Source organism: Octopus sinensis, linkage group LG8 (assembly GCF_006345805.1).
Source record: "Octopus sinensis linkage group LG8, ASM634580v1, whole genome shotgun sequence".
NCBI lineage: Eukaryota > Metazoa > Mollusca > Cephalopoda > Octopoda > Octopodidae > Octopus > Octopus sinensis.
The window spans coordinates 32,214,106-32,231,046 of record NC_043004.1 but is presented as its reverse complement, the minus strand read 5'-3'; the positions used below and the strand labels follow the sequence as shown (position 1 = coordinate 32,231,046).

The window sequence follows — 16,941 nt, the reverse complement described above, 5'->3', positions numbered from 1 at the left end:
TTATTTCATTAAGAATAAACATCATTAACTCCATAATTGCATGATTATAATTATGGAATTAATGATGTTTATTCCTAATGAAACAACTGTTGAAAATAATTAAATTAGGAACTACCAGCTCTTGTTTAGCTCACCAGCAATGTCATGCAAAATGCAAGCACATTTCCTTTATAATGGTGGAAACAGGCTGGAGATCTCCATACAGCTGTTTGGTAGGACAATTCTTATTGCCAGTATTCTATGGCCATTCCTGTCACCAATCCTTGTCTTTCAAGTAAGGTATTTTTATTCTACTAGTCTTTACATAGCAAAACCGCCAAATCATATTGCTTAACCCTTATGATAGTAATCCGCCCATGGCCATCCCCAGTTGTATAATGTAAGGTGCCTGTTTTAAAGTGATCTAAATTAAAGCCTTCCACCATAATTTCATGTTAATTTATGCTTCAAACACCAGCTTAATAAGGAAAAAAGTAAGTTATTAAATTTTTCATTATTTTCAAAATAAACTGAAACAAGAGCAATGTTCTTGTCACCATACTTCCAAAAGAAGTATGGTAATGAAAGGGTTAAATGAGATGTAAACAGATGTCACCATTTTTGCTCAAATAGTATCAGTATGTAAACATATGACAACAAACACAGATATATACATACACATATATATGTGTACACACACTCATGTACATATGTATACACATGCACACATCTCTAACATTACTCGGAGCGAGATGCCCTTTGCCACCAGCAGAAGTAGGAGTTCTCTGAACTTTGCCCAGGCTATTCTTATTCTAGCAGCTACACTTTCAGAGCATCCACCCCCGCTACTGACTTGGTCACCTAGATAATGGAAGCTATCAACTACTTGTAGTTTTTTCCCCTGGAATGTGATGGAAGCTGTTTTCTACACATTTTCAGTGTTTATTGCTCCTGAGCATTTACCACACACAAAAACTATCTTCCCAGTTAGCCTTCCTTTGATATTGCTGCACCTCATATGTATCCATAGCTTACACTGGGTACATCTTATAGAGTTTCTACCTACGCCTTTTCTACAGATCAAGCAGGGCCATCTACCTGAAAGGATTTGTGGTTTGTCTGCCTTCCTACTTATTAAAACCTTGGTTTTTGCTAGCTTGACTGTAAGGTCCTTCAATTCTAGACCTTGCTTCCACACCTGAAACTTCTCTAGTTCTGATAGTGACTCAGCTATAAGAGCAAAGTCATCAGCAAAGAGAAGCTATACAACATAAATTCATGATTTATTAAAATTATCTCCACATCTATAGGATGTGTCACTAGTATCTAATGGCAATTGAAACAAGAGAAATGAAGGTAGTTTGCTCTGTTGGATGTATGGCAAAGTGCAAATGTATTTAGAGAAAAATTAGGCATAAGAGGAATCAAATATAGCATGGTCGGGAAACAAGCTTTTTAACCACACAGCTATGCCCATATATGGGTAGTATATTCACATAGTTTTTGATTTTCATTTATCATCCACAGCGAAATGATATTGCAATGGCTATTACCAAATTTGACCAGTTTGATTTCCTGATTGACATTGTTCCCCGAGATGAACTGAAACCACCAAAACGGCAGGTAAGCATTTCCACTACTGATTCCTTTCATTTGTCTCACTACTACTGCTGCTGCTGCTGCTTTATGTAATTTCTTCTATGTCGTTATCAACATTTAGGTCTTACACATGCCATATCTGAATCATGTCTGGAATGCCTTTGATGATAGGTCTGCTCAGTGAAGACTAAACAACAAGCAACATAAGAAGCCAACAAAGTAGCTTCTTTGTGGTCATTTGATCTGCAACACATGGAAATGAAATCTCTCTCAAAACATACATTACCATCTTAAGAAGGATACAATAGATAATGTAGTTGAGTGGTTAGCACTAGGCAAGGGTATCGTCATCATCATCATCATGCATCATAATATTGATGCCTCCTCATCATCATCATTATCATCACCTTCATCATTGTTTAACATCTGTTTTCCATGCTAATGTGGGTTGGACAGGTTGACAGGATGTAACAAACCAGAGGGCTGCAGTGATCTCTATATTGTCTTGTTCCCCCTCATCACTTAATGCTTGTAACTAAATGGACTCTGTTACCCACACCCAAGGTACCAGGTGGTGGTGTTAACAGTAACATTTACATTTGAATGAATGCCTTCTATTACTACTAACCACTCAACTGTGGAGTAGCAAATGGGACTTGGTTTAGTGCAGTGTTTCCCATCTTATTTTTCCCCAGGCTCCACTATAACTTTCCAGAAAAATGTATGCCCCACTGGTAGTTAGAAAAAAATCGTTTTTATTTTAAATATTTTATCACAATTATTCATTGCATTAATAATTTTACTCAGCTGAAGTGAGTTACCAGCCAACTATTGGTGCAGCCTCCTCTCTCCATACTCTCTCACTCCAGATATCACATTGTAAATGTTCTCCTGGGTCTAAGGGAGGGAGGGCCAAAAGGGTGCCTGTATCTGCTTGCAATTACAAAGGTGTTGGTGTGTTTACATCCCCATAACTTAGTGGTTCTGCAAAAGAGACTGTAGAATAAGTACTAGGCTTAAAATAGTAAGTCCTGGGGTCAATTTGTTTGACCTAAACCCTTCAAGGTGGTACTCCAGCATGGCCACAGTCAAAAGGACTGAAACAAAAAAAAGAAGAAAATAATTGTTGAGTCAGTCATTGGACAATTCACGAGGAGCTTCTTGACAGTGTCTGTTCACAAGTCTGAGCTTATGGAGGTGCCGATTGATAGTGTTTTGTGAAGGACCAAAATCTGCTGACAATGTACGAGTGTTTGTACTTGGCTGTTGTCACTCATTTCAAGCAAGGCCTTATCTTCCACAACAGAATGTTTCCTTAACCTTGGTTTATCATCGAGGCTGGTGTTACCTTCCTTGAAACATCTGAACCAGTTTTGTGTCACATGTTCATTGACAGTTCCTGGACCTTCCACATGATTAATTTCTTTTTGCTGCTGTCCTTAAACTTTGTCCTTTTTTTCTATAGGTAGTGTAAAGTGGCTCTAATTGCAATTTTTTCGCCACTCATTATCAAAGCTGTAGAGTAAAGAATAAATAATTCGACAACAACTGGACAACAAATTGTATCAAATCAATGATGTAACATTGAGATCCAAGATGCCATAAATTATTAGTGAAAATCTAAAAAAAGCTTTATTCAACCTGGTAATGTGTGGATATAGACATAATTGATATTTAGGAGAGAGTATGAAATCTGGGTGTCAAATATGAGTATTACTTGCTCACTTTATATTTTGATGTTTCTTTTAACAGGAAGATGAAGCAGCAAGGAGTACTTCGATGTTACCAGATCAAATTCAGTATTACTTCCAACTGGCCCAACAAAACCAGCAGCAACAACAACAGCAGCAGCAGCAGCAGCAACAACAGCAACAACAACCACAACAAACAACCCAACAACAGCAGCAATCTCCACAAGTGCAGCAGCAACAATCCCAGTCACAACAAGTGCAGCAGCAACAACAGCAGCAGCAGCAGCAACAACAACAGCAGCAACAGCAACAACAACAACAGCAGCAACAGCAGCAGCAGCAGCAACAACAGCAGCAAGTGCAGCAACAAACACAGCAGTTGCAACCACAACCTGCTACCACACCTGCTCCACAAGTGCAGGTAGCTCAAGCACAACAGGCTGCTCAACAGACTGCCCAAATACAGCTTTCAGGAGATGGTTTCCCAGTTGTACTTAGTCAAGGTAATTTAGCCATGTCTATTACAAGCATGTGATCTCGGAATTAGGGTGCTGACCTCAGCTTCATAAGGTCATGGGTTCAATTTCAGGACTAAGCAGTGCAACACGTCATTGAGCAAGATGCTTAATTTCATATCACTACAGCTTATCCAGCTGAAGTGAGTTACCAGCCAACTACTGGTGCAGCCCCTTCTCTAAAAGCCCTTAACTAAAACATGTAAAAGATAAAAGAAGATTCCAGTGACAATGTTAAATATCTATCAAAAAAATAGAACTGGGATTTTCTGCAAGCCATGTTGTCCTCAATAAACTTGACATATCTTGACTGAAAAGATAGATTGCTGTGTAAAACTGCTTTCCACTGTTAGGACTAATGAAATTTTGAGTGGGTATATCTGATTTCCTTGTGAAAAAGGTTAATGCTTGCAACTAAATGGACTCTGTTACCCACACCCAAGGTACCAGGTGGTGGTGTTAACAGTAACATTTACATTTGAATGAATGCCTTCTATCACTACTAACCACTCAACTGTGGAGTAGCAAATGGGACTTGGTTTAGTGCAGTGTTTCCCAACTTATTTTTCCCCAGGCTCCACTACAACTTTCCAGAAAAATGTATGCCCCATTGGTGGTTAGAAAAAAATCATTTTTATTTTAAATATTTTATCACAATTATTCAATGCATTAATAATTTTACTCAGCTGAAGTGAGTTACCAGCCAACTACTGGTGCAGCCCCCTCTCTCAATACTCTCTCACTCCAGATATCACATTGTAAATGTTCTCCTGGGTCAAAGGGAGGGAGGGCCAAGAGGGTGCCTGTATCTGCTTGCAATTACAAAGGTACCTAAAACAGTTAGTGAAAGGTTTGTACTCACTACCAAGTCATACTTGCTTGTGAGTGACAGCTGTGCCTTTTTTACTACATCATCATTATCATCATCATCATCGTATAACATCCGTTTTACGTGCTAGCACGGATTGGACAGTTCACTCAGGGTCTGGGAAGCCAGGAGGCTGCACCAGGCTCCAGTCTGATCTGGCAGTGTTTCTACAGCTGGATGCCCTTCTTAATGCCAACCACTCCATGAGTGTAGTGGGTGCTCTTTACATGCCACCGGCACAGGTGCCAGAGGAGGCTGGTAGTGGCCACAATCAGTTGGTGCTTTTTATGTGCCACCAGCACGGAAGCCAGTCACAGTGGCGCTGGCATCGGCCACACTCAGATGGTGCTTTTTACATACCGCCAGCACAGGTATCACAACTACAATTTCCATTTGATATTTATTTTGATGTTGATGTACTTGACTCAGTAGGTCTCCTCAAGCACAGCAGGTCACCCTACGATCCAAGGTAAGCATAGCAGGTCATTCTGCAATCCAAGGTACTTTGGATGGGCTGGGGCTATGCGAAACTGGTGCAGGAAACAGCCATGAACTCACATTATTTGTCAGGTCTTTGCATTCGGGTGCTCATTGGGTGATGAATCAAATAATTAGTTGGAAGCAAGAATTACCATCATACAAGTGGTTCCATTGATTTACTGTCTTCCAGTAATTCTTTTATTAAGTACTGAGTACACAAAAAAAGTTCATTATTGACTAAGAAAAAAGTGAATCACTTTAATGAGAACCTTGTGCCTGGCGACTATGCCACCACACTCCACCACAATTTTCCCAGGCCTCACATTGGGAATCACTGGTTTATTGTTTGTTTCAGGGCCACAACTTAATAGTAATGATATTTGAACCAGTGAAGCTTTGTCTAATCATATCAATTAATATTTTTTTTACAGGAGGACATATCATTCAGCCTCCTTTCCAAATACAAGTTGCTCAGTCAGGTAACCTTGGAAATGTATGTACTCTACTTTCGTTTTCCCTGTTTTTTTTTTAAATCCTTTTTATTTATGATATTGTGTGGTATTATTACTAGAATGTTTCCTGTCAAATGATGAGTAATTTTGAAAATACACTTTTGCCATCATTAATAACATAAAAAAATATGGCATACATACAATATTTATAATTTAACTTTTATTAAATTTCTTGGTGCTTATACAAAATGATGATAGGAATACTAATTTTCAACAATAAAATATTTATTACCTTAAAATAATATTAAATAAGACAAATTTCTCAATTGTATATTTAAAATATGCTCTTAATTTCCTAAATGTAGTCAATATAATTACAGTCTACTCCATTAAAAACATATCTCTGCAAAATTTGATTTCCTCCCATAACTACTCTGTTATTTCTTTCTCCCCCTCAGTTTCTATGATTCTTTCTCTCTCACAGTGTGTGTGGATGGACGTGAGGTATTCTCTTACTTATTGCCTGCTAACAAACCAATATGTTAACTCTCTTTTGCTCTATTCTCCCTCTCTCTATATGGTGTAAAACATAACTGGAGAAATCAGCCAGCCAACCAATATTTTTATCAGCTACTACTATATAGAGATAACTAGTGTACTCTATAATATTGGTGTGTTATTTGTGGGGACTGACACCCTGAAAGCTAGTCTTGCTTCTTTTTCCACTGTTATCCTTGGTCCTACTTTTGCCACAGTTACCTTCCACTGTTAATACTTATCACTTTTATATACATCTCATGTCCTTATCACTGTGACATCTCACATCTCCAACATAAATTAACCAGAGGGCCTGTGTATGTGGTTGGTAAACCTTTCAGAAATAACAACAAATTCTCCCTCCAAATTCCACCTTACTAACTTAAAAAGTGAAAGACAAAAATGCAGATAATGTAACCCTTGATACACTGTATCTGAATAAAAGACAAGATGGTAATGGCTGGACTATATTTGCTTTTGTTCAGTCAAGGCTGACTTAGGACTAAACAAAAATACTATTACTGTTTACATCTATTTATCCACTGCTAGGAAGGTTTTGGCAGTTTGGTGTGAGTAGGGCAGTGGTTCTTACATCCAGATGATGTCTCTTCGAAATATTGGTTTCAAATTTTGGCACAAAGCCAGCAATTTCGGAGAAGGGTGTAAATTATTTACATGAATCCCAGTATTCAACAGGTACTCATTTTATTGACCCTGAAATGATGAAAGGCAAATTCAACCTTGGTGGAATTTGAACTCAGAACACGACAGATGAAATGCTGCTAAACATTTTGCTTTGCATGCTAATAATTCTGCCAGCTTACTACTTTGTGTCTCTCCTAATATTAAACTCACAGTAGCAAGGCATGGAGTGAAGCCTGTTATTTGTGCATTCAAAAGAACGATAGCAAGCAGAGTTTATGTGTACGTTGCTCTTAGAGAAGAAACAACAGACAGTAGTAGTTTTAGTGACAGGAAGGGCACTCAGCCATAAAACAATACCTCGATAATATATTTGTGTAACCCATGTTAGCATTGAAAAACAGATGTAAAAACAAATGAAATAAATATCAATTTGGAATGTCATCTATAGGTATAGATGAAGTATCTGTAGATAATTATAGATAATTCAATTTTTATATCTTTTGCTTCTTTCTAGAACAACACACATGGGTATGAATTTGTAGCGTTACCCAACTCCAGCATCATTCAAATTCCCACATCACCAGTTCAACAGACAGCGGTTGTCAGCCAACCTCCTCCTGCACCACCCACACCAACCCCCACACAGACCACAGTTACACAAGCCATCACTCAACAAGCTGTTTCCCATCAAGTGCAAGAGGTGACACAACAGGCTCAACAGCAACAACAACAAATACAGACAGCTCAGGTGATACAGCAGGTCGTTACACCTTCAGGCGAGATTCAGAGTTTACCGGTAAGACTTCACACCTAAAATATCTTTTATTTTGCTCATGGTGATTCATCATTAGTTTTACTTAATTTGCATTAATTTTTACTCCCAGTGTCTTTATCGTACTCTAGCAGATTTACATTTTTTATTTTCACCAGCTTAAAGAGATAGATGATTTTGTTTGAAGTACATCATTTTGGTTTACCCATTTGTTCCCATGTTTTCTCGTTTAGGATTTTGATATCACTTCCCATGTCTAACTGCATTCTGACACTAGTGTTTTCAATTCTCACATTCACAAATTTTCTGTTTGTTTTAGTCACAAATTTTCCTGCTGACAAACATTTTGTTTTTTTTTTTTTTGTTTGTTCCATTTTCCTATCAGTCTAGTTTTGCAGTGCGATTTTATATGTCCTGTAACCCCACAGCAAAAACACTTTGCTCTTGTATACGGACAATTTTTCAGGTGCCTTCCACCACATGCCATTCATGGGTCTACGTCCTGATATTTTTTCTGTTTTTTCTGCGACACTTTATTTGTCTTCTGACATTTTTGCATTGGGTCTACGTGGAAACACTCTTTCCATTGAATTTCTTCCGTGTCATGCCTTAATTTTAATATCCTCTCACACTCCTCCGACAGTTTCTGCAATGTCAAATCCTGGTTCATTTCCAGTTTTGATTGAATATCCGTTCGAATTTCTGCATCCCTTCTATCTGCCAATCTTTGTGCAAAAATCAAACACTTGAAAGAATCTGGAGTAAGCATATCTAGACTAAATCTCTCACATTCTTTGTTGGCTCTGCCTGTGTAAGTAGTAAAGTCTTCATCTTCACTCTTCATCTTCATCTGCACAAAATATCAACTGTGTTGGTGAAACTTATGTTGAATGTTTTTGTTTTTTTTTTGGCAATATGGAGTTACTATACTTCTCATGCCCAGCTATCACTAGTTTTCCTAATACTAGACTTGATTTCATTTTGTCCATCCAATCCTGACATTGTTTTGAAAGTAAGCCTTGAAGGTTACTCCTTCTTTGGAGTCATATTTGAATTCGTTTGTGGAATTTGCTACATGGTCAGGTGAAAATGTATTCTCCAGACTGGTTATCATCTTCAATAAGTATAACATTTGCTGCTGCAATCCTTGTTGTTCTCATTGTTCCTTGAGTTGTTGTTGCTGTTTTTGCAACTCAACTATCCCAGCTATCAAGTCTTCCATATTTTATGATTTTTGTAAGTTTGCTCAACAAGGTTTTTGTTTCTTTTTCGTCAGGGTATTTAATTTTCCACGTAAATTAGTTTAAACTCTCCATGCGAATGTTTTTTTTTTTACTCTGCATAAATTTGTTTTTCCTCATTGCCACTGTTGTAAAGATGTCTTTTGCCACTGTTGTATCTGTTGCTCTGACAGATATTGTTATATTCCGAAGTCGTTGATAGAATGGTCCTATCTGGCACTGTATGACTCCCAGTTGTACAGTATTATTATAATAATAATAATAATGAAATTATTGTATACAGTGCTCAGGTGAACCACAACTTGTCAGTAAGTGCGTATAAAGTATATGCAGTAATGTAGAAATGTCTGGAAAGTGAACAGTGTATGAGTCAGATACATGCTTGTGTGTGTATGGAGGGGAGAAAATCAAGTGTAGTGTTGGCGAATCTCAGGAAGCATGGAAGTTTTGAAGGATGCAGTGCTCCGACAACTAACAACCGATGCCGGCAGTTTGTTCCATGCTTCAGCAACTCTCAGCGTGAAAAAATGTTTCCTGAAGTCATGGGAGCTGTGCTGTTTTCTTACTTTGTAAATATGTCCATCTTCAGAAGGTTCTATCATTATAATGTCCACTCAGTATCACAGTATTATTACTATCTCAACACAGTTTACACATACCTTCGACCTTGCTGACGTTCTCGATCTTCTGTTGTTGACTGGCAACTGGTCTATTTTACCACTTTTTGCAACAAATATAGAATGAAAATGGATGTAACTAAATACATTGGGAGCCAGCTATATACTTATTCTGGTATACGCTTTTTATGTTGTACACTGATTCTGGACTCAGCTGTGCAATTATTCTGTTATACATTGGTTCTGCTATGTACTGATAAAAAAAAGAAATGAGCTTATTGTATACAATGCTCAGATGCACTACAGCTCGTTGGAAAAGTTAAAAGAGGGGACAGGAAGCTTACATATCAGTCGAGTAAAGAAAGACAACAATGAAGAGTAGAAGTACAAGCACAGTAAGTAGAATAAAGCATGAAAAGATGGGAAAGTGAACATTATTAGAGTTACAAAGAGAAAATGATGGAAAGGTATGTCAGGAGTAATGTTGATAAATTTTGAGAAGCATGGCATTTTTTCAAGGAGTGGTTGGTGTTAGGAAGGCCATTCAGCTGTAAAAACCATGCCAAAACCGACGCAATAGCCTGGGGTAATCTTCTACCTGGCCGGCTCCTGTCAAAACCATCCAACCCGTGCCAGAATGGAACGCGGATGTTAAGCGACGGCAATGATGAAGCAGCTGCATGCTGACAGCTAACATCTTACATAAGTCGTTTATTCCATGCTTCAACTGTTCAGAGCATGTAGAAATGTTTCTGAAAGTGATGAGTGCTGTTTCTTGATTCTCTTATATACTGATTCTCTTCTATATGGATTCTGGTATATTGTCCATATGAGAATTTTAAGGTTCAAAGCTGACCATTTTGTTGATGTTCTCTATGTATTTCCCTTCAGATCCAGTTAACTGCTGCACAGTTGCAGGCTTTTCAGATGCAGTTGCAAGGTAAACAACCAAATCAACCAATCATAATCCAGGCAGCTCAGCAGAATGAGCAGACAGTCATTGGAGCTGCACAACAACAATTTACCGCATCCCAGGTACTTTCACTGCATGTATTCATTTATTGATATATGTTCATGTATATATATAACTTTTCGAATGGTTTTGTCAAACAGTGCCGATTTTTACAATTCTGTAAATAATACTAATAGTATTTTATAAGCTTAAAACTTATAGTGACCACTGTGCAATGACTAAAGAAAATAGTCTTATAATGGGACATATAAGCCCTCGACAGAAAAAGTAGGTTTCCCGTACGCGTTGGACGTGAACCCACATCCCTCTGTTTACACAACCGAGTGTCCTACCAATTACACTAGCAAACCTACCTGCTTTTTCTGTCAAGGTCTTATATATTCCATTATTAGACTATGTTCTTTAGTCATTGCGCGGTGATCACTGTAAGCTTTAAGCTTATAAAACGCTATAATATAATATATACATACTTACGTATACGTACATGCAATCATATATTGATAGAGATATAGATATATAGATAGATTTAAACAGACAGGCAGACATTGATATACAAATAAATGAAGATAGATAGATAGAAAGATATTGATATACAGATAAATGAATATATATAGATAGATACTGATATACAAATAAATATAGATAGATAGATATTGATATACAGGTAAATAAATATATTCTTTTACTTGTTTCAGTCATTAGACTGTGATTGTGCTGAAGCACCACCTTTAGTCGAACAAATCGACCCCAGGATTTATTTTTTGTAAGCCTTGTTCTTATTCTATCAGTCTCTTTTGACAAATCACTAAGTTACAAGGATGTAAACACACCAACATCAGTTGTCAAATGATGGTGGGAAGACAAAAACACAAACATATATATATATATATATATATATACACAATGGGCTTCTTTCAGTTTTCGTCTACCAGATCCACTCATAAGACTTTGGTTGGCCCAAGGCTATAGTAGAAGGTACTTGCACAAGGTGCCATGCAGTGGGACTGAACCCGGAACCATGTGGTTGGGGAACAAGCTACTTTATTTCATCAAATTTGCCATGACGGCATTACAAAGAGGGGACGAACAAAGACAAACAAACATGAAAAGGTGAAGTAGCTGCTAATCAATTAAAAAACAGTCTCGGATGATAGGCGAATCATGAAACAATATATATGAAACAATGAAAAAAATATATATAGTTTAAAAATTTTTTAAAATTTTACGTTCATTGCGATTTGCAATGTATTCCCTAAAGGCATCCGGCCACCTGGGTAGAACCTTTACTTTTCATCTTGAATGCACTTGCTTGGTGCCAATTGCACCCAACTTGCTTTCCACAGGTTTCCATCTTTTAACAAATATATCCTGTGACAGACACCTCTTCTCCAGCCTGATCTTACTATTGAGGTGGTAACTAAAGAAGTTGACCAACCCCTGGCCAAAGACAAAGGTACCTGTCACTATGCCTTTCACACGCGTCTTCCAGACTGTACCACACAGCAACAGCTGCACTTATACAGATGAATAAATATAGATAGTTATTGATATACAGATAAATAAATATAGACAGAGAGATAGATAGATAGATAGATAATGTGTGTACAGTGAAAGAAAATATTTTCTTTTATATGATGTATCAGAAATTAATTCTTTATGGCTGTTTCTTCTGTGTGTAGACTTAGTGTGATAGTCCCAAATATTTCATAATTTACTTGAATATTTGTTGAGCATTTTTGATGAAAAATACCCCACTAGGATTAATTATGATTTATTGTGCTGAGCACATATGTGTTTTGTTATCAAGTCATATGCTCTTTGAAGTTAAATAAATCCATGTCTAACCCTTTGAGTTGGTTTTACCTTGGAGGACAAATTCATCTAGTCAGGTATAAAAGCATTTATTTTACAGTAGATTTGTCTATTTCAGGCAGTTTCATATTCAAATCGTGAATACTGGGCACAGAAGAATTATGTCATTTTACATGTTAGAGAATTGTCAGAGGGTTGTACAAAATACCTTTGGGTATCTAGTTATCACACTTTACATCCAGAATTCAAATCCTACCAAGATCAAATTTAATTTTGATGATTCAAGAAACTCAATAAAATAAGTCTTGGGCAGATACTGATTGGATATAATCAATTGTTTTCTCTTCACTAAATTTCTGGTTACTACTACTACTACTACTGCTACTGCTACTACATTGTATGTTTCTTGTCTTTTGCAGCCAATTTATCAAATTCAGCAAGTTCAGGTGGCACCATCAAACATCTTCATACAGCAGCAAGGCCATGTGTCAGCAGATGGAGAACAAGAGGCAGCAGAAGCTTCTTAGTGTCTCAAAATATATGTGTGCAGGTGTGTATGTGTGAGTGTGTGTGATTATATGTATATATAAGAATATTTACACATATACATACATATTACATTCATATAAGTACACACACATATATATTTATAAATATATACGAATGAATGTTTGTATATACATTTGTATGTGTGTTTGTGTGTGTGTGTGTGTGTGTGTGCATATATATATATATATATATATATATATATATAAACAAGCTCCTTAATTTTAGAAGGGCTTTCTATCCATATCCCTTTTCTTCTTGCACTTACAAGACTTTTGCATATATTTGGAATTTAAGCTCTTTCTCTAGCAGTATTTTTAAATGTGTGCACTTTGTGCATTACATATAATAATGTCTGAATTAAGGTTTCTATTGTACTTGAGCCGTATGGGTCAAGTAAAAAAAAAGTGTGTGTGTGCGTGCTTTGGTGTGTATATGCATATATATATATACATATATATATATACACACACATTTGTATGTATGTTAAAGCATTGAAAAAAACGATCTAAGAAAAATGACTTCGAGGGATTTGGTGAAGGAACTTGGACAAGGACAATGAAACATGTACAAGATAAATTCTTCATTTGTTAAAGTTATCTTCCCTTCAAGAAAACGGTCAAACAAGCATCTAACAATTGCTACCAACTGAATAAGGAAGGGAGATAATGTCAAGCGATTAACAATTCTCCGGAATTAACATGCCATTCAGAAAATGACTGTTTTTTGGGGGGTTTTTTTTTTTTGGTTTTTCTGGAGACATGAGGACAGCTGTGAACATGTGGTTCTGTCTCAATGACTGTCATTGCTCATAACTTACAGGATGTTTCATCCAAAACTCTGACGATTCTAAAAGCAACTTTACTTTTCTGTAGATGAAACAACTTGCAAGTTGTAAGTAAACATTGAAATATAAAAATCACACACTTTGCCTTCAGACGTGTTGGGTACTTTTTTGGTTTTCCAGACACCTTAGTCTATGACTAAAGATACCTATGAGTATATATGTGTGTGTGTGTGTGTGTGTGTGTCTTTGCCCCCCATCACCACTGGATAACTGGTGTTGGTGTGTTTAAGTCCCTGTAACTTAGCGGCTGATTGAACAAGTACCACATATTAAAAGAAAATAAGTACTGTGGTCGATTCATTTAACTAAAGATTATTTAAGACAGTGTCCCACCATGGCTGCAGTCTTGTGATTGGAACAAGTAAAAGATGAGAGCAAAGACTTCCAGTATATCCGTACAAGACACCGAAAACAACTAAGCAACTGCCAACGTAAATGTAATAGTAAACTTTTAATTGTGTGCTTCCATTACATTTCTGCGGGGGACTAGTAATTTTAATTCTAACTAAAATGGGATCCTCTACTAGAAATAGCAGCCAAATATATCATATTCAGCCATCTTAAAAGAGAAGAATACCTTGGATGGTGTGGTCAGACACACCATGTCAGAAGGAAAAAGAGAAACTGGATGGTCATAGTTGGAATGCCTTTGATCATAGGTTTGCTCCATCAGTGCTGATCTGTGACTAAACAAAAAGTAGATCCAGCAATTTGATATTTCTGATAGAGACATCCCTCCTCACTCAACTACAAATAGACTAGAAGTCTCAATCTTCCCAGCATCCTCAGCAATGACTATCAACCAATGAAAACCAGGAAGGATAGAGTGACTATTCCATTGCTGTATGCAACCTGTTCATATTTGTTATCACCTGAATGATTGCATAAATGCGAGCATGCAAGAAACTCGGAGTAGTTATGGAGTGGATCATTAGTTTAAAAAATGAATAAATATATGTTTTTATATATTAATGAATGTGTGTGTGCATGCATATGTATAGATATATATGTATTTACACTCTTTCTCTTAATTTTTAGTTTACTTTTGACTGGCCACCTTGCTGGTGGCAAGATTGTAAAGAAAAAGAAATTGCTATTGTCTCTTTTGTAAGTGTTTATCATTTGAATCATAAGAACATTTTACATATTTTAAAGGTTTCAGATATTGCAGCCACTTGTAGCTTATGAATTAAGGGGCTAAGTACTTTCTCTACAAATCCAAATTCAGTTATATTTTGGCCCAGGTAGTTTGGTATATAATGTGTAGCTCCAAAAATAATGGCTAAGAAGCTGAACATGTATCTTAGATATTGGATCTGCAAACTTCTCATCAATGTTCTGCAGTTATTTTCCTTCTCTTGCATTTTTCTTATCACATTCACATCAAATAGGCAGCTGATTTCTATGACTGAGCATGCTTTTAATGTGTGGTCCCAAACAACAATATTCGGCTGGTTGTGTTTTAATTTGGCATCAGTTTATATTCTTAGGTTCCGTCTGTATGCCTTTGAGTCATCAGTCTCATCATATTCCTTTCTATTTAATTTTAATTTTGTCTTCTGCAGTGCATTCCATATTGTTCTAGCTAACACATCGTGTCTCATGGGGCGGTAGCAAGGAGAAGACATTCTTATACAGTTGGCAATAATATGGCTAAACATCTTCAATCTTCATTTCGCACAGCCTACATTTATTGTCAGCTAATATCCTTCCTCTTTGTGCAGTGGATACTTGTTTCTGAATTGCAGGTGGAATGTTATGAACTGGTTAAAACTCCATGTCTGGTTTTTAGTATGGGTTATTCCTCCCATGGTTTGTGTTTATTGTCTGAAGTACATCCTTCTCAGTGAATTGGTTCCCACCACCTTGTTTTTTGTTCAAACATTCAGTAGAATCTTTCATTGTTCCTGGGAGAAAAATTTGTATCAGGTTTTATTTCATGTCTCTCTTCTAGATCAGTGCCTATCTTGACAATATTATTTTCATATTCATGCATGCATGTATGTATGTTCTCTTTTCAGTCTATTGTTAATTTTGATCAACCGTAACACATAAAGCTGTTCTCTCAATAGAAAATGTTTATCAAATGTGTTGGTACCTAGAACTGATTTAAAAAGAAAGGCGATATTGAAATGATAGTCGATAAGGTATGGAAATTGAAATGGTGACAGAAAACACCATCAAAACCTGTGGAATGGGGCGAATGGGAGCAGCTAGCTTGATACTAACGTTTTGGTGCTGAAGGCAGACAAAAGTGTGTATGCAGATTTATACACACACATACATACGTACATACATACTGAACATTAAAATATTACACAAAGAAAAATATATGTATTCACAAAGTGTGCATGAGGGAGAGAATAGGGTTGGAGAGACGCATTGACATGTATTGAAAAGAACCTGATTGACGCAAGCATATTCCTTCTCCTCAAATGTAGATACACAAAAACTATAAGAGAGAGTGAGAGAAAAACATTAACATGTATTGAAAATGAATGGTTGAAATGGTAAGGGAACAACAAACAAGGTGTATTAGTTTGACACTCAGGATAAATGGAAAACTCTTAGACATTTCAAGCCAATGCTTATCAGCAGAAAGGAATAAGTAAAGAAAACAGAGAGTGTAAAAGTTGTGTTTGGATTAATGGTTTCACAAACACATTCCCTCTCCACATACATAAACACACACAAACAACAAGCGAAAGAGGCCATGAAAGTGAATTGAGGATGATACGGACTAGTAAAAATGAAGTTATCTCCCTTTGCGTGACAATTACAACGAAAATTAATTTTGTCAATTAAAGGAAAAATAAATATAATGATATATCAACTATGTAAACTTATTCATTCTGCATTTAGTAATTATGATCAATGCTCCCCGAGAGTATAGCAGCAGCCATTATATATAACATCGAGTTTCATTGTTGTTCACAGTACCAAAATTTAAAATCACTGTCAGCTTTATTTGCTTTGTCAAATGAACGGTACACAAATTTGAATTTATACATTGTAGTGTGATTTAAAATATTATCATATTAAGCATACATGTTCATTCCATATTGATAAGGAATATTAAACAAATGGTTGCAATAAAGAAGTTAGTTTTAAAGCTCCAAATTTCCACTACCTGATTGTCATACATGTATATATTGAACCTATTACTTCACACCAAACTTGCAACATCTACATAGCAGCTGACTTGGCAGATGTCCAAATGATTATCAATCACTAGCTCTTCTTTATACAGCTGTTCTGATTCATATACATCACACCCATACCAGCACACACACACTACATTTGATTCCTCTGATGCCCTATTTTATATATTATAGAAACATGAGAATTGAAGTTGTTACTGAATGGT

The 16,941-nt window shown here is 36.5% G+C and overlaps 1 protein-coding gene across 1 annotated transcript in view; it reads left to right on the top strand.

Annotated features, from left to right (window-relative positions):
- Nucleotides 1-16,084, top strand: part of LOC115214940 (nuclear transcription factor Y subunit gamma) — a 31,815-nt gene extending 15,731 nt beyond the window's left edge. Inside the window, exons 5-10 of the mRNA XM_029784023.2 lie at nt 1,507-1,602; nt 3,331-3,772; nt 5,564-5,625; nt 7,281-7,562; nt 10,288-10,431; nt 12,601-16,084. Coding sequence (XP_029639883.1) covers nt 1,507-1,602; nt 3,331-3,772; nt 5,564-5,625; nt 7,281-7,562; nt 10,288-10,431; nt 12,601-12,708 — 1,134 coding nt within the window. The 3' untranslated portion in view covers nt 12,709-16,084. The remainder of the gene's footprint in view (nt 1-1,506; nt 1,603-3,330; nt 3,773-5,563; nt 5,626-7,280; nt 7,563-10,287; nt 10,432-12,600) is intronic.
- The last annotated feature ends 857 nt before the right edge of the window (nt 16,085-16,941 follow it).